The sequence below is a fragment of the Melanostigma gelatinosum genome (assembly GCF_949748355.1).
Source record: "Melanostigma gelatinosum genome assembly, chromosome: 13".
In the NCBI taxonomy this organism is placed as follows: Eukaryota; Metazoa; Chordata; class Actinopteri; order Perciformes; family Zoarcidae; genus Melanostigma; species Melanostigma gelatinosum.
This window is the reverse complement of record NC_136646.1, coordinates 15998081-16025378: the sequence shown is the minus strand read 5'-3', so window position 1 is coordinate 16025378 and position 27298 is coordinate 15998081. Positions and strand designations below refer to the sequence as shown.

At 43.3% G+C, this 27298-nt stretch overlaps 3 protein-coding genes and 1 long non-coding RNA gene across 5 annotated transcripts; all 4 read left to right on the top strand.

Annotated features, from left to right (window-relative positions):
• Nucleotides 1–762: 762 nt before the first annotated feature.
• Nucleotides 763–3283, top strand: syngr2a (synaptogyrin 2a). Its single transcript, XM_079281527.1, has 4 exons — nt 763–946; nt 1837–2074; nt 2212–2348; nt 2446–3283. Exons 1-4 carry the CDS (start codon nt 848–850, stop codon nt 2656–2658), a joined length of 687 nt encoding a protein of 228 aa, XP_079137653.1. The 5' UTR covers nt 763–847; the 3' UTR covers nt 2659–3283.
• Nucleotides 3284–4557: 1274 nt separating this feature from the next.
• Nucleotides 4558–11783, top strand: cant1a (calcium activated nucleotidase 1a). 2 transcript variants are annotated; one of them, XM_079281276.1, is made up of 5 exons: nt 4558–4690; nt 9849–10514; nt 10611–10814; nt 10905–11250; nt 11402–11783. In XM_079281276.1, exons 2-5 carry the CDS (start codon nt 9872–9874, stop codon nt 11436–11438), a joined length of 1230 nt encoding a protein of 409 aa, XP_079137402.1. In that variant the 5' UTR covers nt 4558–4690; nt 9849–9871; the 3' UTR covers nt 11439–11783. The 2 variants fall into 2 exon arrangements, with proteins under 2 accessions (XP_079137402.1, XP_079137403.1); XM_079281277.1 differs by having other exon boundaries at nt 10905–11783.
• A 187-nt stretch (nt 11784–11970) lies between these two features.
• Nucleotides 11971–15731, top strand: LOC306786364 (galectin-3-binding protein A-like). Its single transcript, XM_079281112.1, has 6 exons — nt 11971–12093; nt 12339–12445; nt 13384–13590; nt 13737–13871; nt 13950–14241; nt 14371–15731. Exons 2-6 carry the CDS (start codon nt 12361–12363, stop codon nt 15404–15406), a joined length of 1755 nt encoding a protein of 584 aa, XP_079137238.1. The 5' UTR covers nt 11971–12093; nt 12339–12360; the 3' UTR covers nt 15407–15731.
• Nucleotides 15732–19639: 3908 nt separating this feature from the next.
• Nucleotides 19640–21373, top strand: LOC306786525. Its single transcript, XR_013772493.1, has 3 exons — nt 19640–19689; nt 20334–20462; nt 21013–21373. It is a non-coding gene; the product is annotated as an uncharacterized lncRNA (long non-coding RNA).
• Nucleotides 21374–27298: the final 5925 nt, after the last annotated feature.

Below are 27298 nucleotides of genomic sequence, written 5' to 3'. Positions count from 1 at the left end.
CACCAGCAGTCAACCACAGAACAGTGTGTTATCACTGACATTGAAACAGTCTATGCTTGACTAATTGTCAATACACATCATACAGACTTCCTCTCTCGCGCTCTCTTTCACACTCTCTCTGTCTCTGGCAGCACACAGCTGTCTCTAATTTGCCTTTGGTGCCAAGATGTGGTGGCAGCTGATGAAGTGCAATCAGTTAAACATAGCTGACATGCGTTGCACGGTGGGTCATGGGGATGTAGGAAATAAATATAAATGATACAGGTATTTAATATTTAATACGAATTGGAAGTATACATATGGTATTGTGTCTCTTTTGATGAAAAGTGGAGGTGATGTTTGACATGAGTGAATTTAAAACAATGAGTGTGCACTGCCCTCCAGTGGTCACATTGAAGAACTGCAACACTACATTACATTTGTCTTAAATTAACAAAATTGGAAAAACTACAAGTAGGCCTACAGTTAGAAGTGAGCACTAATTTTCAATCTGTATGGTTTTATTGTTAGGTTCTTGTGTTGAATCTCATAGCTGTGGTGTTCCTACGTTTATAATCAAACGATTTGAACCTTTGCTCCTTGTAAAACTAACAGCCCTGCAATGTGTCACTACTGCCTCCTAGAGTTACAAAAAAGCAACAACACAGGCTATTTACATTTTTCTTTTTAGGTTATAGTCGCATTTTCCGAGGAGCACTTGAACACACCAGGGGCGGTCTTTGAAAAAGTTTTCAGGAAGCTGTTTTTGTTTGACAAAACGAAACTGTCCCAAACTTTGACAGGGAGAGACATCTCCAGCTCGTCTTTAAGTCGTTTCAGAGGCATTTTTGGGGGTGACAAAAAAAAAATGCAGGGCAGTGCTTACGGGGCCTCGCTGGCTGGCGGGGCTTTTGATTTTGTCAATTTTTTAAAACAGCCTCAAACCATTTTGCGGTGCCTGAGCTGGGTGAGTGACTCCACGGAAACGTTAGCATGAAAAGTTAGCCGACTGTCACGTCGAGTTTGTGGTAACATATGTGAGCTGCCAGCAGCGACACAAGTCGGTCAGCGATGCCGCGTCTTAGCTCCACGAGCGGCCGACACCGGACACGTGATGCGCGTTAGGTTGAAATCTTAAAGAAAGTTACAAAAAAGTGTAAATTTGATATGTTTGATGTGTTTTCTGGAGCACTTGTTGATATTAGCTCATGTTAGCTTAGCGTGTTCAGTGCCGTGTCACCTTACCAACTGACAGATTACCAACTGATGATGGACGGTTTGTTTGGCAACAGCGTTGCACACGGCTCTGAATATATGAAGGTATATTTGTGTCTATTACGCAAACAAACAAAAAAAGTTTTAAAAGCAAATTTCTCGCACTGCGATCAAAAATCAAGTTTGTAAGTGAAAATATATAAACTGAGAATAATTTATTTGTTAGTTTTGCTTATGAAACTAGAATTTTGGTTAAAAAAATTAAATCTTTGGTTAAAAACAAAAGCTTTGGTTTCAAAACGAAAAGCTTTGGTTTCAAAACCAAAGTTTGTCATATTCAAGAGCCCCGACAGCGAAGGCTTTGTCTTCATTGTATTAAGTCAACAAGAAGTAAAGCAGCTCAGTATCCCAGGGTGTGAGGAGGGACCCTGAACTGCACCAACGGCTTGAAACGGCCTTGACAGATGCTTTAATTAGCTGTTCTTTTATGGCGTTTAAAGCGTTCTCGTAATGTGAATCATGTGATGAGAATCACGCGGCTGCTCCACCTGAAACATGCATTTTCTTCCCCTCTCTCTCTCTCTCTCTCTCTCTCTCTCTCTCTCTCTCTCTCTCTCTCTCTCTCTCTCTCTCTCTCTGCAGGTATTCTCCATAGTGGTCTTTGCGACCATCACTGCAGAAGGCTACGTTAACCCGTTGACTGAGTCGGAAACCAAATGCATGTTCAACAGCAATGACAGCGCCTGCAGCTACGGGGTCGGGATCGGAGTCCTGGCCTTCCTGGCTTGTGTTGTCTTCCTCATACTGGACGCCTACTTCCCACAGATCAGCAACGCCAAAGAGAGAAAATGTATTGTCATAGGAGATTTGGTGTTCTCAGGTGAGAGTCGTGTTTACCTCCACACAGCAGCTCCTTCTAGAATACAGGAACCGTGCCCCCAAAACAGGAAGTGCAGCCTAGTTGAGGTTAAATCTGTCACCATATTTCATCTGGATCCTGACTGTCTGTCTTCACAGGGGCTTGGACGTTCCTGTGGTTCGTCTGCTTCTGCTTCCTAGCCAACCAGTGGTCCAAAACCCCCGACACGACCATGGTCACCGGGGATGCTGCCCGAGCCGTTGTGGCCTTCTCCTTCTTCTCCATCGTCACTTGGGTGAGCCAGCTTTTGACTTAACAAAACCAGAGGATGACACACACACACACAACTCTCACAAAGCTCCACTTTCTAACTCTTTAACGTCTCTCAACAGGGTCTGTTATCCTACTTTGCTGTCGGAAGGTACCGCGACGGCATCAGCGACTTTGACCAGGAGTACAGAGACCCGGCCAACGACCACGGTACTCCGTACCCGCCCGCTCCGTACGCCGGCAGTAGCAGCAGCAGCGGCCCGACGGGCTACCAGCAGTCGCCTTACTCTCCCAACCAGGAGCAGCCGGGAGAGTACCAGCCTCCAGCTTATTGAAGTCCAAACCGGGGGGGGAGTTTGCCTTTTTTTACATAAACGTGTGCCAACGGTTTCAGTTACAACTCTGCACTCTCATTTACTTCCTGCAGAAAAGCGTTTGCATATATTTTGGCTGCACTGATGTGCTCTTGGTTGTGTGGTGGCTGTTTTGCTGTGTTGTGCCACACCGAGCAGGTGAACTCTGGAAATATGTATATTTGTTTTGTGGTTAAGAAGGAGATTGTCATGGTAAGAGAACGGATGAACGTGCCTTTGTACCGACCCAACTAAAGCTGTTTTTTACGCCCTTTTTTTGTTTATCTTCTGAGTGCCAGCTGTTAATATCAAAGCACAAATCAACATGTATTTGAATATGTTACTGTTAAGTACATAAGTGTTTTTTTTTTTTATTACCTTCAGATTCATATACGGCAGTTCAACAACAATAATTGAGTGATACAGTTCGGTAAATACATCTTTTTTTGACAAACCCATGTTATTTAATCAACTGGTGCAATGCCAATGTGCTCTCTATAACTACTGTAATGTTCCTCTCCTCATAATCAACCACTGAAAATGACTTATGCACTTAATTTCTTTACATATCTGATCTAAGATTGTTAATTAAATTTTTTTAAATCAATTCTGCCAGAGTTATGATTTAGTATTGGCATTTAAGGGTGTTTTGTTTTTATTTTAAGGTAGCCAAACCCATTGATTTGTATCAGCTACCTCTGTAGAAGTTGAATGTGCCTTCCTTGAGTTCACTCACAGTTCTTTTTAAAGATCTAAATCAGCCATAATTTGGTTTCAGGACTTCAGGGATGTTGTGGTAAATTGATATATTTATTATCTTTCTTAATCCTCTAGTCCAGGTGCATGACAATCAACCCATATGTTCCTACTTTACTTCATGCTCTTGCTTCTCTCACACTGTAGTTGTACCTTTTTGCACATGTCGCAGTTTCACAATGATTTCCCCCCGTTTGCCTTTGTACAGTATTCTGTATCACACGGGGTTTGCCAAATAAAAACAGTTTGAACTCATTTTGAAACCTCTCGAGTCGGCTCGTAAATTTGTATCCTCTCATGAGGGAACCGGAGTCTGTGCAGAGCTCTGCTCCCTTGGCAAATATTTGAGTAGTGATTGTGTAAAGACGATGTGTATTTTACAGAAACGTATTCAAATACCTAACAATCAGTATCCTGTTGTGGCAATTTGGTAATCCCACGCTGACGTCGAGGAACAAGACAAAAAATCTCTTCCGTCATTGTTACACTTTTAATGCTCACACCACGGTACTCAGGGCGAGGGTGTGTTTGGTCATCCCTCTCTGGTTGCTTCTTGTATTTAGTGTCTTTAATGTCTTTGTTCAAAAGACAAAGGGTTCATTCGCCTTCTTGTTCCTTCTTTGCTTTTGCATCTAAGGCAGATTTAGGGATAATCTTTTAAAATCGTATGCATCCTCATTGTGGTATATGAAATGTATGAATACATTTCAAGTTATCCTCCATTTTGTTTCAAGTAAATAAATATGATTTTGTATATACATGACCATGTAAAGCCACATTTTATAATAACAGTTAAAAAAAAGAAGTTGTGCGGTAAAGTTTTACATTTATTTAGTGTTTTTTATTATTTATTTATTTCATTCATTATATGTATATGATCTTTTCTGTTCAGCTTGTCTACTTCAGACACACACATCACAGCCACTTCAAAATAGAGATAACTCGGTTACTATAATTACATTTCCACATGTTTATAATGTAATCCATGCAGGACGAGTATGTCCCCTATCTCAATGGAATGGAGTAGTCCTCAAATTCCCGACAGCAACTGAACGCAGCAGCTCGGCAAGCCCTCTTCCATCCACCGCGCGCAAGCGGTGCACGCTGCTGCCGTCGTCATCAGCAGATACAGGAAGTAATGAGCGGCTGTCTGGTGAACGGGGAGCGGAGGAAAAGGAGCCGAAGTAGGAAGCGATAAAACAATGACATCTGAGCTCCAACCGCCGGCGGACTGTGAGCGGAACATCTAACGTCTGCGGTGAGTGAGACGGTTTCACGTCGCTCATGAACGCAGCCATTTGTGATAGCATCTGCGTTAACCTCTGCGCTGCTGGCAGGACGAGCTAACAACACACACACACAGACACACAGACAGACGAGATGTGTGTGTGTGTGTGTGTGTGTGTGTGTGTGTGTGTGTGTGTGTGTGTGTGTGTGTGTGTGTGTGTGTGTGTGTGTGTGTGTGTGTGTGTGTGTGTGTGTGTGTGTGTGTGTGTGTGTGTGTGTGTGTGTGTGTGTGTGTGAAAGAAAGAGGAGAGGGAGACCTACAGTCTCTGTCATGCTTAATAACATAACCCTCCCTGTATTCAGTTACTTTGCTCTCAGTGGTTTATGAATTAAAGGCCTGCAGATAGTAAAGTGTCCCAGGTCCACTTGGGGACTCTGAGATGGTCCCAGCTGGTCTGCAAACTAAATGATGAATCCTCAAATGTCGCTGTAGTAGATCCATGTGTCATACGGTGTCTTTTCATTGGTTGAAACCACCTAAAATCAAGACCGTAGGCCAGTGCACATCTGTTTGTGTGCGCCCTGACATGCAGAGGTCTTGGGAGTCTGTCAATAGGTGAACTATTTATGGGCCGAACGCACACCCTCTGGGTCCTTGATCTGGTTCCTTTGAAGCCCACCTCCCCAGATGTCGTCCTTTATGGCGGCACAGAGCAGAGATACTCGCTCTTTTACATCAGGGAACCAGCAGCTTTATGTTTGAGAGGGGCTTAGGTCAGGACAGGGACAGGATAGGACCAGGGTAGGTCAGGACAGAACAGGACCAGGTCAGGACCAGGTCCAGGACAGGACAGGGCCAGGTCAGGTCCAGGACAGGGCCAGGTCAGGACCAGGTCAGGACCAGGTCAGGACCAGGACCAGGACAACAGTTAATGCTGCCACACTGTTGTGCAAAATTACCTTAAAACCCACTCTGAGACGTTCACTAACTCACACTAGAGCTGGAATAATTAGTGGAGTAATTGATAAGTTTGTCAACTGAAAAATAACAGTTTTGATAATCTATTAATCATTAATACGAGACATTTTTACTGCCAGGTGCTCAAATGTGAAGACTGTTCTACTTTACTTGCTGTGTTTTGTATCTGTGTATCTGCTGGTTGAACAAAACAAATATTTTGAGGATGTCACCTTGGACCGTGGTCATTTTTACTATTTTATTGACCAATTGATAGATAGAGTAAACGACCGGTTAGTGCTATGGATAACATTGTGAGAGCATATATCATTTTAGGTAGCAGTGTTTATATTAAATATAATCATATAACAAACCTTTTGAAAACTTAATCGAGAGACAAAAACAACCAGGTGGCTCATCTGGTGAATTAGAAGAATTTGTATCAAATTGATGCAATAATCCTGTGACTCAAACATTGAAGTATATTGCCCACTGACTTTTAATATTGCCCACAATGGTGCAATGCAACCAGGGATTTAAAGAGACAGCGACCTCATACGAACTATTGTCATATGTCCCATACCCTTCATTTGTGAACGATGTCCTTTCATGAATTTGAACTCTTCAAAACCTTTTGAGAGTTACTTCGAGACGCTCAGGAGTTGCTTGTCGATAAATAATTAACTTCTCGGACTCCTAACATGTTTCTGGACCAAAGCTCAGAATGGTCGTAGCGTCCCTGTTGAACGAGTACTGCTTGTGTTATCACGCTGACCTCTGGCCTCATTCCAGTCACAGTACTCCGAGTACTGATCACATCACAGAAACACCTCCATTGTGTATCAAATACTATTCTTTTTAAATTCTAAAGGTATACAGGATTCTTGTCTTCCCACCCTTTTTCTTCCCTAACCTCTGTTGGCCTTGCTCTTAGTTGCTATTATGAATGAACACTTGATGAATGGTGTTGCTTTGCCCCTTTGGACTCGAACATAATCCCCAGAGTCTAGTTAAAGTTCACGACCATCGTAATAATCCTTAGTCACGGTTGCGCTGCAAATAATCTGCGAGCGGCGAACTGCGCCGCACAGATTGCGGGAGCTCTCGCTTGAGGACAGTTTGAGAGCTCGATCTGATGGCTCAGCGTTCTGGCCGGAGGAGACGAAGGGGTAAGGAAAGGAAAGGAAAGGGGATTTTTTTTGGGGGGGGGGGCAAAATGAGACTCAAAAACATCCCGTGAACCTAACGAACATCAGCCACTGGTCGGTGTGCTCCAGATAGGATCTAGTTTGTTCTCCTCAGAGTGATGTTTCTGCCATAATGGACTGCTGTTCGGCTCGGGGGGGAGGAGGGGGGCCTCTCATGAAAGAGTCTTTCAGCTCCTACGCCATGTTTAGGCCGCAGGAGTGTCGAGGTCTAGAGGTCCCTGGAACTGGTTTGGGAGTGAACGTTTACTGCTCCAGAGCCTGGTGGACGGACACGGTCTCATTAGTTTGTTGGGTGTTTTATTAGTGTGCACTTTATTCCATATCCTATATTACATATCTTATTGTACATTTCAAATATGTTTCTATTTCCTGCACTGTGCTGACTGTTTTTGATAGTTAAATGTTATTCGATAGTTAAATGTTATTCGATAGTTAAGTGTTATTTGATAGTTAAGTGTTATTTGATAGTTAAATGTTATTTTGACCGTTACATGTTATTTGATAGTTAAATGTTATTTTGATAGTTAAATGTTATTTTGATAGTTAAATGTTATTCGATAGTTAAATGTTATTCGATAGTTAAGTGTTATTTGATAGTTAAATGTTATTTTGACAGTTAAGTGTTATTTGATAGTTAAGTGTTATTTGATAGTTAAATGTCATTGTTTATTGTTGAATGTTATGCACCTTCCACCACGACAAATTCCTTGCAGGTGAAAACTTGCTTGGCAATAAACGGTTCTGATTCTGATTCGGATTAATTATCAAATGTCAGTATTTAGGAAATACAGTTGCCTGTGTTTTGAAATATGACTCTTGAGACCTTTCTGGATCTAAACTGAAGTAGCTGCACTGCTTCTGAACTTTCCCTTTTATCACTTATGTACATTTAAATGAGGATGAACTGGTTTAACTGAACTAGGGCTGCGACAAATGATTTATTCTCCTTGTTGATTTCTCTTCAGATTATTAAAATCCATTATCTGTGACTGTCGCAGGAGAGCAGTAAGCCCGTCCAATCATTTCAGTCTTAATGATTGGACGGGCTGCCTGTCTGTCTGTCTGTCTGCTCGTGTTCTGCTCGTGCATTCATTGCTCGTCACTGGAGTCTTCCACAAGCTGCTGGCTTGACAGCTGTGAGTAACAATAGCCACGTTCTTTGTTTCACGCTGATCGTTTTGGGGTCGAGGCCTGAAGGGGACGGGCTGTCACTGTTGCCTTCTTGGCGACTTTCTCTCTAGATTTCGGGACTTACTTAGTGCTGCTTGCTACTTTCCTTTGAGAAGCGTTGGCGTAGTTTGGCTGGCTTTGTCACGTGTAATGTCCAAAACTCAAAGATAACCATTATACTGTAATGTAAGACAAAGAAAACCTGCAAGTTTGTGCATTTTAAAAGGTTAGAAACATCAAATATTGGACTCTGCACTGGACTCTTACCCGTAAGTTGACTTATAATTTGAGCTTGTTTAACTTTTAAATTACCCGTTTGGTCTGTAAAGTGTCTTAATGACATGAGAGCATTTAGCTTGATAGATTACTCGAATGAAGACTTGATGATCGGAATGATTGATGATGATTTCCCGTCGTTTAGTCACTCGTGTCACTTTGGCATGTGCTGCACGAGCCGGCTGCGTGTTTCCTGATTTACCTGTTCACAGACACCTTCCCCCGTCCGTCACTTACTGGGCTCCTCCCGACTTCCACGTTGACATGGTGGCCACTCGATAGCCACACAACCCGGGGCCACTTCCTGCTTCTTGTTCAGTAATGTTTAACCTTTGAATCCAGTCACTCCTGGGCGCTGTGCCACCATTTATACTAACCGGCTTTAAATGAATGATCTGCCTGCCAGCGGGACTACGGAGTTGATCGGCCAACGGAGTCTGTTTATGGAGAGTATGTGAGTCGTGTGAGATTAACTTTCGTCATCTAAATGACAAGTCACTGCCTGATTATGCCGACGTTTGGCTCATTTTGTGTGTGTTACAGGATTAAGGAACATTTAAAAAAAAAGCTAAAGTTAAGATTTTATTGTCATTCATTCATTCATTCAGTTAGGGTTTCAGTGTCTTGCTCAGGGACACAGGACATGTAACAGCCAAGGATCGAACCGCCGACCTTGCGGTTACCGGACAGCCCTCTCTGCCCATTGGGTCTTTAGTTTTGGTACTTTCTCACAGGACAAAGCAGGTGTTACGTTTTCCTGCCAGCTGTATCGATGCAGTTTAATTGTTTGCTTGTTACTGGTAAAAATGATCTTTTATAACCTGAATGGTGACTTGTATACGAGTACAAATGACCGCAAATGAAATTCTTTCAATTCATAGGCGATATAACACACCTCTGCTCAAGGTAATACACTCCTTAGTCTGGTATAACCAGTAGTTTGGGCAGCTAAATGTTGGCTACTGTTAGCTACGGTAGGTATTGCTCCACAACAGACGTCACTGTGCCGGTTTGCTGACTTTATGACTCTTCTACACTGTTGCCATTGTTTAAGGATTTCCTGTCGCTTGGGACAGCGGCGGCTGCCGTTGAACAAAAGTGACATCGTCTGACTTTAAAGTCACAGTGAAGCGTAAATTAGAGAATCTTTAGCTTTAGTTGGTGTGGTAGATTGTAACAAACAGGTGAGAACCCCGTCTCCTCCATGGAGACCTGGAAAGAGAACAAGACACACACAAGACGAAGCTCAAGCATTCACACAGATAAGAGAAAGGAAATAAACACACACAGAGGGAGAGAAGGGAGACACAGGGGGGAGAGAAGAGAGAGAATGTTTTCATGTTTCAGGAAGATAAGTGGAGACATAACACAATATATCTGAAAGCAGCATGATGAAGTGGGTCAAGCAAATCTGTTGACAGTATCGCTGTCGTCTAGTTGACTTTTATATCTATGTTGGGACCTTAAATGTAATCGAGAACACAAGAAGAAGCTGTAATCCATCAATCGTTTAACCCTCGTTCTGCCCTGTTTTTTTCGTTTTGAAGTGGATAAACCGGCTCTCTCTTTTTGTTTAGGTCACCCCGGGCCTCCGTCCTCCATGCCTGCTCCCCTAGGCTTCACTCCGCTGGAGCACAATGACCCCATGAACAGTCTGCGCATCTCCGTCAGAGGCCTCCCCATGTTGGCGTCCATGACCAACACCACTGACCCTCGTTTTCGCCTCAAGTGGAAGCCCATCGTGATGGTGGTCTTCTTCCTGTCGCTGGTTCTGCTGCTCTTCATGCACCTGACCTCGGGCTTGCGCTACCGCTCCGACGACTCGCGCGGTTGGAGGGCCAGTCGCGACGACACCCGGCAGTCCAATTCCTACAACGACACCTACCCTCTCAGCGCGCCCGAGCGGACGCCGCAGGGCACCCGCTACCGCATCGGAGTCATCGCCGACCTGGACACCAGGTCTCGTAGCGACAAGGAGCTGACGTGGTTCAGCTACATGCGCCGGGGCCACCTGTTGGTGTCCCAGAGTGGGGACATGGTGGCAGTGGAGTGGGACGCCGACAGGGTGGTGCTGGAAAGCCACCTGTCGGAGAAGGGAAGGGGCATGGAGCTGTCTGAGCTGGTGGTGTTCAATGGGAAGCTCTACAGCGTCGACGACAGGACGGGCGTGGTCTACCACATCGATGGGGACAAGGTCGTGCCCTGGGTCATCTTACCCGACGGCGACGGCAGCGTCGCCAAAGGTCGGCATCACTCGCCTCTCACACACGCTAATATTCTGCTGCAGTGTTTCCATCGGAGTATTTTTTTACGTGGTGTAATTGCTATTCTCCCGACAGGGTTCAAAGCCGAGTGGCTGGCGGTGAAGGACAAGCAGCTGTACGTCGGCGGTCTGGGGAAGGAGTGGACCACCACCGCGGGCGAGTTCATCAACAACAACCCCGAGTGGGTGAAAGTAGTGGGCTTCAGAGGGGACGTGCAACATGAGAACTGGGTTCCCACGTACAACTCTCTCAAGGCTGCTGCAGGGATAGAGCCTCCAGGTGAGGGGTCTAAATCTGCTCCCGCTCGCTTGTTGCTTCCTTTTTTTTTCGTTCTCTTTTGTTGATCTGTGGTCTCCTAAATCTCCGCAGGGTATCTCATCCACGAGTCGGCGGCGTGGAGCGACGCCCTGCGGCGCTGGTTTTTCCTCCCTCGCCGCGCCAGCAAGGAGCGCTACGAGGAGAAGGCGGACGAGAGCCGCGGCGCAAACCTGGCCCTCAGCTGCTCGTCGGATTTCAGGGACATCGTCGTCAGTCGAGTGGGTCCGCTTGACCCCACTCACGGATTCTCCTCCTTCAAGTTTGTCCCGAATACAGGCGACCAGATCATTCTGGCTCTCAAGTCCGAGGAAGACGGCGAAAAGATTGCGACGTACATCATGGCCTTCGCGCTCGACGGACGCATCCTGCTGCCCGAAACCAAGATCGGGGATGTGAAGTACGAGGGCCTGGAGTTCATATGAACTGAGAGACTCTCTCTCGGGGCCACTGCACTGTTCTATTTTGTTTACAATCCAGTCACTGTTGAAGTTACTGCACTCGCTGCTTCCTCATTGAGACACAACTCCAACCTTTTTTTTTTTTTAAAGGATCGTCTTCAGTACAAGTAGAAGAACAACAGGCTGAGACTGTAAAGTCGGGTTCCTGTTGCCGGTGAACACAGTGAACACAAACAATGCCAGCAGGTCCGCGGATCGCCTCCTTCCCGGGACAAATGTGGCCCTCGAACAGTACTGCAGCCTTTCTTATGATGAATGTACAAACGTTTGATTTATCAGACTGATTTATTTTCCTAACGCATACATGTTCATGCACATAGTGTACACTCTCAACCGGTTTCTTTTGCTCCATGTTAAACATTCTGTGCACACCAAACATGCTATTTTCATTGAAATAACAAAAGGTTTTTTTTATTCTTCATCGACATTATTTGAAGGACTTTTTGGGGGAAAATGAATTATGATTTTTTTTTTGGGGTGGGATGACTGAGTAAAATAACTTGATTCCTATCATCTGACTCCTGTCGTTTTAAGTCATGTGGCTTTGTCCTAGTTCAGCAAACGTTAGACTTTGTCCTCAAACAAGTCGGGACAGGTCAACTTACCGAAAACCCGTTGTGCAACACCCTGATTGTCTGCTTCAGTGTGAAACGAAACTTTCGGGGGAAGCAGCGGGAATGGAGAAGTGAACCCTGTTTTCAGCAAGGAGATTTGTTGTCGCAGACTTCAGAAGAGAGAAGCACATTTTTGGACGACATCACTTTGCAACCAGAGGGGAGAAGGTAATGTGCTTTCATTATACGTGAGGACTTAGCGCACTTTGTCTTTTAGGTTTTTTAGGTTTTACCTTTTTAACTTTTATTGCACACATTTAGTATAGTCGGTTAAAATGAATTGCATTCCATCTCAATGAATACATTGATTGATATGCAATAAGACCAAAATTACAGTTCTACTCAGCGCAGCCATCGGTTTTAATTGTAAAGTAAAGTGGTGCGTATTGCTTACATCGCCTCTTCTTTGTCAGACTCCTACACCTGTGGTTGAAAATGCTCGTACATGGAAACCTATTCACTCTGTGGCTTCTGCTACTTCTCCATGTCTCTGGGAGTGCATTCAAATTCAACCTGTTTGGTGAGTCATCCGAAGCATATCTCATTTGTGTGGAAACAAATACAACGCTTACACCCTGAAATGAATTCTACGGACAGGGTACAGTCTTGATAATAAACTAGTTTTCATTGTAGCACTGTAATCCAGGCAATGCCTGTGATAGTTTGTGCTTTTACTAATACGTCTGTAGCCTGTAGATCAGGGGTGTCAAACATACGGCCCGCGGGCCGGACCCGGCCCACCACGTCATTTTATGTGGCCCACGAATCCGCCAGCAAAAAAAAAAAAAAAATTTTTTTTTTTTTTTTTTTTACAAAAATTTAAAGTTAGATGTGAAAATAAAAATATCCCCATGGTCGAAATTATGAGATAGAAAGTCGAAGTGATGAGATGGCATGTTGTCTGTGTGCCGACATTAAAACTATCACAACAGGTGGACAGGAGATGCAACAGCCCATAAAGAGGATTTCCAACAAGTTTCTCAACATGCGTACTTCTCTGTACTGAAACGTCATCAGTCTCAGCCCAAGTACTGTTCCAATTCAAAGTTCACATCGAGCCAAGCACGGCCCTAATGCCCGGATGTGGCTCGCTCTGCCCATTTTACCCGGGATGCATCGGAGGTGACTTGTCTGTACTTGGGACAGCCAAATATCCCAGAATGCATTTTGCACCAGCAACAGGAAACAATGGCGGAGGAGAAATCACACAACTGGAAGTACGTGTTGTGGAAGTCACAGATATCCCGGGAAACTAAACTAACTATGTTAGGAGTACCGTAGTTACATTTACACCGTCTTACATTTACAACCGGCCCTTTGAGGGCGACCGTGATGCTGATGTGGCCCCAGAGTGAAAATGAGTTTGACACCCCTGCTGTAGATTATATACAAATGTTTATGTGACCTCTCTGCTGTCACGGCCTCGGTTAATATCTCGAGCCTTGTGTTGTCATACAGATAGAAAAGGGAACCCGGTGCTGCAGGAAGGTAACGTGAGGCTGTTTGGCGGCGGTGTTGCCGACGGCCGTGTGGAAATCTACCACGAGGGGAAATGGGGAACGGTGTGTGACGACGGCTGGGACGTGGCTGAGGCCCAGGTGGTTTGTCGCCAGCTCGGCTTCCCCGGAGCCAAATCTGTTGTCATTGGGAAGGACTACGGAAAAGGTGCCTTCTTACTTCCGTTCATCCCCCACCAGAGGGCAGTGCCATTATTGTAAATGAGTGAGGAGCTCAGCCGTCAGAAAGGTCACCGTTTAATGTGTTTCTGCCACAACAAACGTTGTTTCCTTTTTTAAAAAATGTCATCATAGCATCCGGACCTATTTGGCTGGATGATCTGAGCTGTAACGGCACAGAGAGTTATCTTTCTACGTGTGCTTTCACAAGCTGGGGAACGACCGACTGCAGCCACAAAGAGGACGTCGGAGTTCTTTGTGAACAGAGCGGTACGTCATCGAAAAACTCTCTTCGGGCTCTTTCGTGCTCTTATCAAATGTACATCCCGATTTGATTTGTGCTTCCAGGCTCAAATGTGACCGGCAGTGATTCTCCATACTCTGTGGACCAGAGCATCAGTCTGTCCGATGAGCGCGGCCTGCTCTTCGACAGCGCGAACGGCTGTGACTTCTCCATCTCGGTCCAGAGTGCGACTGGAAACGCGGACGAAGGCGGGACGCCGGAGGTCTTTGGTCTGACGATTTGCGTGCACAAATTGATCCTCTCACAGTTCCCACTCTTCAACGCCTCGGAGGAGACCACCGGCATCACGGTGGACGTCGGCCACGCTTGCCAACCGCATTTCTCCTCCTTCATCAGGTATGATGACACCGCTAGGATGACGAGAATTGATTTAAGATGCAGAATTCCTAATACTATCACCCAGGTGTTTTGTGAGCTCGTAAATAGCGCAATCGCTTGAATCTAACAAATACTCTTTCTCATTAGGTACATTTACACCCGCAAGGTGGATGTGACCTTCTCCTCCGTGCAGTGCCTCCACTGGATGGCTTATACGTTTGGGGTGAAGCAGCTGATGGAGGAAACAGGCCGGCTGTTCACTAAAATCCTCCCAGAGGACGCCTCGTTCCACACGCAGGTGTCCCTTTACGAATATGCGGTGGAGACTGGGGACTTTGTCCTCCAAGAGAACTGTATTCAGTACCTGGCCTGGAACTACCAAAACCTGACCACGTCCCCTGCTTGGACCCGAGTCTCCGTTGGACTCTTCGGATCCCTTCTGCTGCGCTCAGATCTGGTGGTGCCGGATGAATATTTTCTGCTTCAGACTGTGGAGAGCTGGATCACAGAGAAGGGCAACTCGACCAGTTGGAAAACCCAGGCTGACCTGTTGAGCCGCGTTCGTTTCCCCATGATCCCCGCTGAGGCGCTGTATGACCTGGAGTCCAACTCCTCTCTCTACAGCACTCACAGGAATATGTATCGGGATATGGTGTTGAAGGCCTTCCAGTTTAATGTTCTGCTCTTCGGCAATCTGAAGTCCAACCCCAAGTTCGACAGAGAAGATGAGGATTACCATCCGAGGATCTACACCGCTGAGCCATGGAGCGTTGATCTGACTCGCCTCCAAAACATGCCTACAACATACAATATGTATCACAATCAATACGGTTCTACCACCACCACGTGGCTCAACACACCCATCCACAACAGCCTGATCTTCAAGAGCAACAAGATTCGCTGGGAGGCAAATGTCTTCAAGTACCAACACGAATGTTCCAACCGCGGCTTGAGATGCGAGTCGTTCCCTTCAGTGAGGCTGGCGCCTCAAAACAGCCTCACTGAATGGCGCAACATCCTGTTTCGTAATCGTCTCCTGCTGATGTGCCAGGACAAGTACGTCTGTCAGGTTCAGGACTTCAAGAACAACATGGCGACCCTGAATGGGACCCCGGTTCTTACCTATCCCTGTCCTGATGACCAGTACACCTACCGCTTCGTAGTGAGGCCGGAGTATGTCTGATCCAAAAGCAGCGCCAGGCCCAATATATTCTGATCAATTTGTCTGCGTATTATCCAATAGGTCGCAATGATACAATATTATGTGATTTTTCTTTTTCATACATCTTAATTGATTAGCTACAAATGTGTCACCTGGCTGTGATTTATTTCACATCAAGAATCATTTACTGCTTCTTTTTAACGGCAAATGAATGAAGTCATATCTAAATCCTTTTCTGCATGTGTCTGTTCTTCACAAAACCAACAGAAATATATAAATCCTAACTTCAGGTTCATCCAGATGTGTGAGACACACAAAATTAAAAAAATGTGAATAGGACCAAGTTAAATAATCCTCAGACTGGTTTATGGCGTCACTACTGGACATACGCAGAACATGTGTGATCTCTCTGGAGCGTCATCTATATCGGCTGTCATGGTATAGAGTTTATATGCATGCATCAATACTTCATGTCACTATGAGCAGCGACATGGAGGTCTGTCAGGGAGCAATATTAGATATTTGTGCAGGAGAAAAAAGGAAATAAACTTACAGGATTTCTGCTAAATGTCATTGAAATACAAGTTTAAAGGAGTAAGTTGAACATTTTAGGAGATATGCTTTCATATCTGCCGGAGAGATAGATGGTGAGATCAATATCACTTTAGTGTTTGTCTGTTAAATACAAGGCTAATCAGCAGTCAGTTAGCTAGCACAAAGACTGAAAACAAGGGGGGAAACTGGGCTGTTAACAATTGTTATAGAATCCCTTTAACAACACCTCAAAATAAAGCACTAAAAAAGGGTTATGTTCCAAATTATTTCTTCTCTGTGATCAGACCGACTTCCTGGAGTCTCTGCTGGTTCCCTGGCAAGAAAAAATGTGGCACACAACTCACCGTAAAACATTGAATTGTCCTTTTTTACATACTGTGTTTCATAAATATGAAACAACAAGATAATGATAAATAATATGTGATAATTAGTGATTTTAAGAGGTGCTGCTGGGCAGATCTTTTTACCTTCAGACACAACCAGGCCAGCTATTTCACCCTGTTTACATTCTCTGTGCTAAGATGTGCAAACATATTTAAACAGTATTGATCCTCATCTGACTCTCCTCACGAGAGCGAGTTACGTATCCCCCAAAATCTTGAACTAATCCTTGAACTAACACGGTATATCCGCCCTGACCTCTTCAGCGTTGTGTCTTGCTGAAATAGTTCCAGTTTGGTTATCCTCCGTGTGAAAACACTTCAGAGTCACGTTCCTTCATCGTCACACTTTTCCCCCAACAGAATGAAAACAACAAGCTTCAATCAACGTCGTGCGAAAAAAAGGTTTTGTGATTACAGGGGTCTGATTCAGGGTGATATCAGTTTCCTCTTCATGAATCATGGAATCTTCCCCAAGCAATTGTGTTTTCAGACTGTCTTCAAGTCCCCCCCCCCCCCCACACACACACACACACAATTAACTGACAGTCACACTTTGACAACATGCAGGCGTGTACATGCCTGGACAGGTGGGTTAGACAGCCACACATAACAGGCTAACACACGGTGACTCGTGGGGTTTCTGAGAAGTGACTGACTGTGGACGCGCACTAAAAACATGACATGATGACATAAGGTGACTGATCAGATGCTTCGGTTGTTCGTTACATTTCACCGTGTATATTGAATTAAAGGAGACTCCTCCACATGCACTCGTGGTTCAGGAAACTCACAGCAATGGTTTAGTCTGACGCAGGAGAGAGTGCTGCATCGCACGGTTGAATTACAAGTAATCTCATGCCAGGTTGTGTGTTCACAATGCAATGTGTTCATCCAGAGGGTCGGAGGGAAAGTTCAGCTGTGTCATCACTTGTTTTGCTGCGAGTAACATCTGGCTGTATTTTCACTGTTGAGTCTTTTTAGCCCACAAATAATTGCCCCCACAAGTCATGACATGCTCTGTTTTTTTGGCCCCACTTTTCTTTGGGATTTAGTGGGATTTTTGAAAAATCGAACAGTTTGAACTCCAATAAGCCCATCACACGCTGCCTTTCCAGCACTAAATCACAGACACACGAAGTTAGAAACTATAGCTGGTGTAGTGGATCGTTTAGCATCTAAGTAGCCTGGTGTTTCCCTCTGGAGCTGGTGGAGAGACAAGATTTGGGTATATCTATATTCAAGACGTCTAGTAGTAGTAACGTCTCTGTGTAGTAAACAACTGTCAAATCAAATAAAGAAAGTACACATCAATTATATTTTAACAAATATTATTCTCATTTTTCAAATTTAACTGGATGGATTATAAATAATACATAGAAATACATGAATACATGTTCTTCTCATTTCAAGTAAAATAACAGCTGGATTAAAAAATAAATTACGTAATGAAATTCAATTTAGAAAAAATATTTTCACTGAATTTCGTTGCAGCTTTAAACTGAAGTGAAAAATCCACAATACTATATTTTTCTCATCTTCCAATAATAGAAATTAGTGTTTGAAGAATTCACCTATGAGTCTGTCCAGTCAGAGTCTCATGACTCTGGTCTCTCTGGACATTTCTCTCTTTTGGAGATCTTCCTATGATTTGACTTTCACAACCCACACCACAACAGTCCTGCTCTGCGGTCTGTGTCCTCGTCTCTCCCCGTGTGTCACGGTGTGTGTACATCTCACTCAAGTCAGGAAACTTGTCAGAATGTCAGAATGATTGGCTGAGCTTCATCACGTGATGTGATTCACAACGCATTTGGTGTTTTTCCTGCACCACTGAACAAGTGCCGTAAATGCTGGAATAATTCCGCTGCATAAAAAAAATGCCCTTCAAAATAAAATCACAATTTATTTTTTATTTTTATTTTTTTTAAATTTTGTCAGGCAAAGGCCCGCGACCCACTGAAAACGGGTCCGCGACCCACCAGTTGAGAATCACTGTATTAGAATATCCGACTCCACACACACACACACACATACACACACACACCTCCCTTGTCGCTGAAAGTTGAACATTGATTGATGTATGGATGTCAGGATTTTATTGGTAGAAATTGGTAGCTTCCGTTAACAAGGTTCATATTTAGTTTTACAGGAAAAAAAGATAATTGAATTCTGATATAAAAGTACGAGGAAATCGATTTTTTTGTCATTGTGTTGATATATTCCCCAAACAGCCCCCACAAAATAATCAATTACTGCTTGTTCAACTACGATCAACAATAAAGACCTTCTGGCTTGATCGGCTGCAATCTCTTTTTACTTGCTCTGCAGTTTAAATTGTTCATCAGCATCCTGTACAATAATGTCCACGTTCGTTTTCCAGATGGCTCTGTTACGTAAAAGTGAAAATTCGCTTTTTCAGGGTGCAGCAACATTTCCACTGAAACCACTGACGATGCTTTGTGGACGTTACCAGCAGACTCACTGAGGTGACTCAGTGACGCTGTGACGCCGGACAGTCCCGACCATTTGTCCTCAGAGTCTGTGGTGGTGGGATTGTGTTGTTCTTTTTTTTTTTATTTTCAAGCAGATATTTTCCTCCTAACCCTGAGGTTATGGAGCTAAATCCAGGTCAAAAGTTTCGTTCACTTGAAAAAAAAATGTGAACCTGAAAGTCCCAAAATACAGCAATGTATTCAAAATAAAAATAAGTGAATGAAAAGTTTTTTTGGGTTGAATATAATTTTGATTCACTTCTGGAATTTTTTCGAATACATTTTTTTTTTTCAGTTTTCACGTTCATATATATTTTGATATTTGAGTTCTTATATTTTTCAGTTTCAGATTTTATATTTTCAGATTCAAATCTTTTTTTTTTGGGTTTCAAATCTTTTTTTCACGTTCAGGTTTTTTTTTTTCACGTTCAGGTTTTTTTTTTCAGTTCAGGTTTTTTTTTCAGTTCAGACTTTTGACCCAGATCTAACGTGGGGGGCGTGGTATCAACTGAGAGGGGCGTGTCATCATGAGTGACAGCATAACAACGAGGGCTGAGGAGTTCCTCAACCACGTTGCCTTCAGGTAACGTGGGCACCGCGAGAATTATGATTCAACACTTTCTATTCACCATATTCACGTGATTGAAAGTTTAAAAAATGACGCTAGTGCCAAAATTCTGTTTAGCAAGCTGTTTTAGCCTCTACTTGGGACGAATCACAGTAAAAGAGCAATAAACTATGCCATATTGGGCCGTTCAACTACCACACTTTAATATATGACGTTTCGCACTTCCACACACCACTGTGAACGCAGCGTAGTATCCTTGTGATGGCGTCCGCTCCACCTGGACCGCATGCTGGCGCCAGCGCGCAGGTAAGAAATCGAATACATTTTTTTACAGATACTAGAAATGATCCTAAATATTATAATGATAATTGTAAGATAGCGTCATACATAGAGGGAGAAGATTTATTTAAGTGGGGATTTCGCCAAAGCTAGAAATTAAGCAACTAGCTGAATGCTGTTAGCTTGTGTTTGTGAATTGTTCCCTCCTTACACTGACCAGCTCAAGTCCTTCAATGTGTGTTGTCTTTCGTAACAGAATGTCGACTATAATTCGACAGTGGCTGCAGCTGCACAGAGCCTTATAAATGTGCTCGCACAGAACCTCTCTCATGGACAGCAAGAGCAAGGTGTTTGGCTTTTCTTCAAGCATGCTTCAGCTGCACAGAGCCTTATAAATGTTGCTTGGCGTCACTGTACAGAACTTCGTCGTTCATCAGTGTGGCTCCTCACATCGTTATCACTGTGGTTATCTCTATCGTTATATAGTTCTTGGTGTGGACGGACCTTTAACGTTAGTTTACACAGCATAACCTTTGCAGTCCTCTTTGTTGTTGTATTCTGATACGTAATTTAGGCTATGATAGACGCCTTCCAAGTTGGCTCACTTTGCATACGTTTTAAGTAATAACTTGCATGCTGTTTGTTTGCATGTATTTCTTCCACGTCTGCAGAGGGATCTTGATGTCTTCAGGATGGGTTGGGATAATCATCCTTTAAGGACAGAGCAAAATCTGTCCCCACAACAACTGTGGACAATCGGACTCCTCCAGATTCCTGTTAATGCTCCAGACCTGGCAGAGGTAGCAAATCTAAGTTATTTTTAAGCAAACATAGTATTATACATTGATAGTTTTGACCAGTGTTTCTACTTCATAGAATAGCAAAGCTCACACCATTTCCTTGAATTTATTTTAGACACAAGCATTGTGCATAAAACAGCTTTTCAACACTGTAAAGGAAGCCCTCAAAACTTATACCATGAAAAAAACATCTTGGTACAACTGAATTTAGTTTACTTTAGATTACACTACCAATTATAATTTGGGGTAAGAAAATTGAATATTGCTTAATAACAGATGTGTCAAAGTTTTTTTCAATCACCAACGTCAAATTAATGAAAGAGATAACAGAACAAAAATGTGTTCAAATGCTGATCAGGGCTTGTATCTCTTTGTTCACATTAAAACTAATTAAATGATACTATGTTGATACTTGCATCAGCAAAGTATCAGTTATGTTCACATGTTGATCTATTTAAAATCTGCTTACCTTTATAGTTTTACTTTATGTCCTCTGATTTCTATGTGACAAATGTTTAATTAAGAAATCTGCTTTTTTTTCTTGATGAAGGAAATCGAGGATGCAGGTCTTGATTTCAACAGTGCCAGTGAGCAAAATGTGACCAGTTCTGGAGTGATTCTTCCACCCATTGCATGTCCCCTATGTGAGGAGGATATGGCACGCCTTAGGGCCGCTATTGATGTTGCTAGACCATCTGAGTCCTACGGCCGAGACATTTATTTAGCTGTATTGAACTGTGTACTAACTCATGTATCATAAATGCAAACGTTGTGTTTCAAGGGTTTTACCCCTTTAACACCAACAAGTATACAATGAATGTGTTTTAAATTTGTATTTGTTGTGACTGGCAACAGTGAAGCCACATGTAAAAAGAAAAAGAAGAATAAATCGTATAAAATCTTTTTTTAATTCCAAACCTTAACATTTTGTTCTCTTTTATAAACAGTCAACACAATTTGTGTGTGTATGGAACTCATTTTTCAAAACAAGTATTTTTAAATATTACAATTAAATACTTTTCTTTTCTCAGAACATGAGAGTATTAAAACAGCAGTTTTTGCTAAACATGAACGGAGGCAAAAAAAAAAAAATGGAGGGTAGAGAGAGACAATTGTCTACACATTGTGAAATTCCTGCCCGAGATGAAAAGCCTCCATCATAACCTTTTTGAACTCGACATATGACCTCATATGTCGTACGGGTAGTGCAATTGTCTTTGTACATGCTGAGACGACAGGGTAACAGATGCTGTGATGCCCAAAGTCTGCACTGCAGTCGTGGTTAAATCTGAGCATCACAGCAAAATCCTTCTTCTCGGATGGGAGAAGTGGGATGTGACCTTGGCCCGTGATCCACTGCAGAAACCTTGCAGGTGTGATGGACCGTGGGCCGTCTTCGTCCTCTTCATGATCTTCAGCTATGAAGCAAAGAGAAGAAAAAAATAAAGTTATGCGACAGTTTAAAATGTAGTTTTCCTTTTTTACTGCAATGCAGGTCTTTAGATTTAAAGAAGTGAAATAAACAGAGGTACTCTCGGTCACAGAAGAACAGCTGATCCAAAACAAATGTAATCAAATGTGTGTGATTTCCTGAGGTTTGGAGATATTCGACTGTTTCGGCCAACCACAATGGTTATAAATGGCATTCTGTGTTAACATTAAGTCTTTTTACATAGAATGGAGATATAGATTGGCCTTTGTAAAAGTTCTCATTAAGAACTAGAGGTTTAGGAAAAACAATTCTCATTTGTATGTATAATGTCTATGCAGTTGTGGAGTGTAACTAATTTAATTTACTAACTTCACTTAAGTACTATTTAAAAGTACTTGTACTTTACTTCAGTATTTGCATTCCATGCTACTTTATACTTCTACTCAACTATTTCAGAAGGAAATCTTGTACATTTTACTCCACAACATTCATTGAGAGCTTTAGTTACTGGTTACTTTGCAGATTTAGATTATCAATACACATTACTAAAATTAACTAAACTAACTCTTGAACATGGAGGGCCAAAATCTGCAAAGGGAAACTCACTTTGCACGTTTGGCATTGTGCTTTTGGCATACTTTTGAATTCAATGGCATGGTAATGGATTTACATCAAACTCATGTTGCAGAGGCACAATAAAGAGGGCGTTTCTCCCTGACCCTGTAACACTGCGAATTAGGGTCCCAGTGTAGCCATGAGAATCAGGAGGAATCATTATCAGTCTCCTTTTACCCTGCCCACCTGTAAATGCAACATTGTTTAGATCAGTTGTGTTTGTTTGGGTTACTTATTTGAATGGCAATGTATTACAATGGAATTTATATAACAAGTTTTCTCTACCTGCAGCCTTGTAGAGTAGCCATCCTCCTGTCAGCCCCTGCATCTTAGGATACTCATCTTGTAGTAGTCTGAAGAACTAAAAGAACAATAACATAGGGACTAAGTGATGTCTACATGCTTGAAGAAAAGCCAAACACCTTGCTCTTGCTGTCCATGAGAGAGGTTCTGTGCGAGCACATTTATAAGGCTCTGTGCAGCTGCAGCCACTGTCGAATTATAGTCGACATTCTGTTACGAAAGACAACACACATTGAAGGACTTGAGCTGGTCAGTGTAAGGAGGGAACAATTCACAAACACAAGCTAACAGCATTCAGCTAGTTGCTTAATTTCTAGCTTTGGCGAAATCCCCACTTAAATAAATCTTCTCCCTTTATGTATGACGCTATCTTACAATTATCATTATAATATTTAGGATAATTTCTAGTATCTGTAAAAAAATGTATTCGATTTCTTACCTGCGCGCTGGCGCCAGCATGCGGTCCAGGTGGAGCGGACGCCATCACAAGGATACTACGCTGCGTTCACAGTGGTGTGTGGAAGTGCGAAACGTCATATATTAAAGTGTGGTAGTTGAACGGCCCAATATGGCATAGTTTATTGCTCTTTTACTGTGATTCGTCCCAAGTAGAGGCTAAAACAGCTTGCTAAACAGAATTTTGGCACTAGCGTCATTTTTTAAACTTTCAATCACGTGAATATGGTGAATAGAAAGTGTTGAATCATAATTCTCGCGGTGCCCACGTTACCTGAAGGCAACGTGGTTGAGGAACTCCTCAGCCCTCGTTGTTATGCTGTCACTCATGATGACACGCCCCTCTCAGTTGATACCACGCCCCCCACGTTAGATCTGGGTCAAAAGTCTGAACTGAAAAAAAAAACCTGAACTGAAAAAAAAAACCTGAACGTGAAAAAAAAAACCTGAACGTGAAAAAAAGATTTGAAACCCAAAAAAAAAAGATTTGAATCTGAAAATATAAAATCTGAAACTGAAAAATATAAGAACTCAAATATCAAAATATATATGAACGTGAAAACTGAAAAAAAAAAATGTATTCGAAAAAATTCCAGAAGTGAATCAAAATTATATTCAACCCAAAAAAACTTTTCATTCACTTATTTTTATTTTGAATACATTGCTGTATTTTGGGACTTTCAGGTTCACATTTTTTTTTCAAGTGAACGAAACTTTTGACCTGGATTTAGCTCCATATGAGGTGTGTTTGCTGAAGCTGATTCATTGTCTCACATTGTCACCAATAAAATACGAATAGCTGTGCACCGATGAATGGAAAATGATGGGAATTACCCCTGAGCCATGGCTAGGTTAGATCACAACAGAGGCGGACATGCAGCAGAGAATGGATGGTCAAAAAGTGTTGGTCAGGTCATGTGGGATGCGTGCAGGCACCAGGGCAGAGGAGGTGGGAGTCAGAGGATGTGGGTCACTGCCACAGCACCCACCAGTTCCCGCAATGAGACCCTCTTTTTACCGTCTTGCCGGGCACTTCCTTTTAAGAGTATTCCTGGCCTTGCAAGTCTGTAATTTCCGGGGCTGTATGGCCATTCCTGAGCCCCTTTTGGAGTTTGTAGTGGGTAAAGTACACAGGGGGGCTGCTTACATTGCACTTATTTGACAAATCCGCCCTCTCGCAACAAATTAAAACCAAATGTTGATACAATAATGCAGATCTTAGCTGGCGAGTAAAACCCCGTCCTAAAGGCAGAGTTGCAGGGTGGGAAATAGCTCAGAATGCTGTGAGGTCATTTGAAATATGCTGCAGGAGCCGGGGACACGGCTGCGATCTGAGCAGAGCCCACCACATCAGTCAGCATCTCGGTGCGAAGGAAGCCGACTGTTTGGACAGGGGGCGGCAGGCTTGGCCAAGAAGAAGGCGTCTGCTGTTCCTCTGATGCTTTTGGTGAAACTGTGGAAAGAGACAGGGGCATAGTTCTACTCATTTGGTCTTGGATGTGTCACTTCCTTTCATGTGTCCTTATTCCTGTCCAACGCCCAACATCTGTGTTACTGTCATTGGTGCGTCTTTCGCGTCTGGTAACTTCCACTCTGCGAACGAGTCATACTGGGTTGCAAAACTTTGGTAATTTTCCTGATCTGACTGAGGCCATTCTTACTCCAAAAGTGAATGAATGCCTAGAAGGCGCACGGGACGTTGGTCAATACAAAGATGACTCTTAATTGGTTGTTTCATTTCCCTCTCTGCTCTCACTCTCTCCTCTCCCTGCCTGTTTTTACACAGACATCACGTGGGCTCACAGAGTCCTGTGGAAAAGCAACCGGGCAAAAATGCTCATCTATGGAAAAGAGTGGAAATGTTTGCCAGAGCGGCCAGAAGACCGACTTTGGATGGCCAAATATGATGTCAGGGAGTCGAGGAAGCCACGGAAGATACAGTCCTCTCTCATTCCCTCTTCAGTCCTCTTTATTATTCATCATCAGCTCTAATCATCAAACACGCCATGCCCTCGCTGTGATCTCTCCTTTCTAAGCCAGAATCAACACCGGAGGCCACAAAACCCCCAGACTCTTGAGATCCTCCGTTTCCTGAGGTGCTTTTGCATGCGGTGAACTTTCCAACTAAGGAGCCATCTATTTTCGAGCATGAGTAAGGGATGAGAAACAACTAAAGAATTTGACTACAACATAATGTTTCTTTCACATAAGAGCGGAGGGGCTTGGGCAGCGTACGCTGAGGGGAATCGCCGCCAGATTGAATCTATTAAATTTAGGGGGATGATGTCACTTCTCACTCCTCCACTCCTCCTCCCATCATCGGTTGCAAACAGTGTTTAATAGTTTCTGAAAGTGACTGTGCATGCATAAACACTCTCACTGAATCGAAACAGCGTAACTGTGCTGCGTGGGCTGACGATTAGACTGCTCTGCAGGACTCACGTCAGTATTTTCTCTTTTATACCTGTTAAAATAAATGTCAATATGTTTAAAGCCGCTTCAATTCGTTATAAATGAACATTGTGAGAATGTGAAAGGGGTCTTTCGTAATACATTTACAGAGAATTATCACCTGAATCTGCAGCTCCACTCTGCTTCACGGAGCTTTATAAAGTTTTCGGCTCATTTGTTTAGCTGCTTGGCTACACAACTTTACTGCTTTGTTCACTGGCACCGCTCTCATAAGAGAGATTTTCGGCAGCTGTTTTCAATGAATAAGCTCTAAATTCCCAAAGCTCACTATACCTGCTCAGCACCAAACAGGAGACGGACATAGTGACAATACAGTGAACATATAACAGCTAATGAGCCAGATACTTCCGTAAACAGTCGAGACCAAATTGACCAAGTATTGAATTTAAATTCACCGGTGGCAAGACACACGACTCCAGGTGAATGATTATGTTGCTCCATAACTGCTGAATGTAAATGCCTTAAACTGCTGTTTGCCAACGAGTTTACCAAGTTCATCAACTTGGAGATGTCAGTGTTGCGTTAGCTTGTTTCTGCTGTTGCCAAGTGGTCAAAACAACCATGTTTAAGGCATTGCACAGCAAGTGAGGTAATACAAAACAGGGAAGAACAACCAACCAAACTGCTTACAAATTTTCCAATTTGTATGGTGTCACCACAAGTGTTGTAAGATAGTGTAAGGCCACTGTTACCACAGGCAGTGGGGCTTAAGGTTGAAGATCAGACGGAGGTCGGTCCAGATATCTGCTTCCATTCGACGAATACTGAGAGGGAATTGAGGAGATTGGTAGGCGACTCTCTGTGTGCTAAGGAAAAGCAGCCGGTTAACCTCGTATACTTTGGAGTCTTTCCTTATCCGAACCAAGCGTCCTGACAACAGAGGATGTTGTACAGACCGCAAAGCCCCCCGAGGCAAATGTGTGAGTAATGACGTTGGGCTGTATAACTGAAATTCGATTGAAATTAATTAGAACTTTTCTGAGCACCCTTTCTCCTCAGATGACTCATCTCCAGTATAACATGGAGATTTCCATTTTGTTGGAATGGCAAAACCACAAAATAGTTGTCTGCTGATGTGTTTCCGTAAATGTAGCCCATACCCAAAGATTGCGAGATAAGGGAATTCCTCAGACATAATGACATAATGACCCCAGTTTTTCCGACCCGATATCAGGTTATTTTTTCCTTGCTGATAGGTTTTGATGTGAGGTTGTAATTGAAGTTCATGTTATAGATTCACATGTAATTTCGGGGGATTATAAGTGAATTGGGAAAAGTTCACGGTTGAATGATAAGTTACAAAATGAAAGAAAGAAAGAAGTTGCGCACGTGTGTGTGTGTGTGTGGCTGAAGTTGCGTTAACAGATGCTGCGTCACACACAACCATCTGACCTCTTCGTGGGACGGTATTGCGACAGAAGGTGAGACACCTTTGGGACCCCCTGACCTCCGCAGGGCCGCCGCAGCTCACTGGCTGAGCCGCCAGCAGGGGGAGGAGTCTGCCGCCAGCCCGCGCTCATAAAACGCGGCTGCTCCTCGCGGTGGAGGGAAACAGATT

Coding starts and splice junctions, on each gene's coding strand:
- syngr2a (XM_079281527.1), top strand. CDS start 848: ATGCAGGGCAGTGCTTACGGGGCCTCGCTGGCTGGCGGGGCTTTTGAT. Junction 947..1,836: donor TTTTGCGGTGCCTGAGCTGG/GTGAGTGACTCC, acceptor CTCTCTCTGCAG/GTATTCTCCATAGTGGTCTT. Junction 2,349..2,445: donor TCTTCTCCATCGTCACTTGG/GTGAGCCAGCTT, acceptor GTCTCTCAACAG/GGTCTGTTATCCTACTTTGC.
- cant1a (XM_079281276.1), top strand. CDS start 9,872: ATGCCTGCTCCCCTAGGCTTCACTCCGCTGGAGCACAATGACCCCATG. Junction 10,815..10,904: donor TGCAGGGATAGAGCCTCCAG/GTGAGGGGTCTA, acceptor AAATCTCCGCAG/GGTATCTCATCCACGAGTCG. Junction 11,251..11,401: donor ACCAAGATCGGGGATGTGAA/GTACGAGGGCCT, acceptor TTTTTTTTAAAG/GATCGTCTTCAGTACAAGTA.
- LOC306786364 (XM_079281112.1), top strand. CDS start 12,361: ATGCTCGTACATGGAAACCTATTCACTCTGTGGCTTCTGCTACTTCTC. Junction 13,591..13,736: donor TGGGAAGGACTACGGAAAAG/GTGCCTTCTTAC, acceptor ATGTCATCATAG/CATCCGGACCTATTTGGCTG. Junction 13,872..13,949: donor AGTTCTTTGTGAACAGAGCG/GTACGTCATCGA, acceptor TTGTGCTTCCAG/GCTCAAATGTGACCGGCAGT.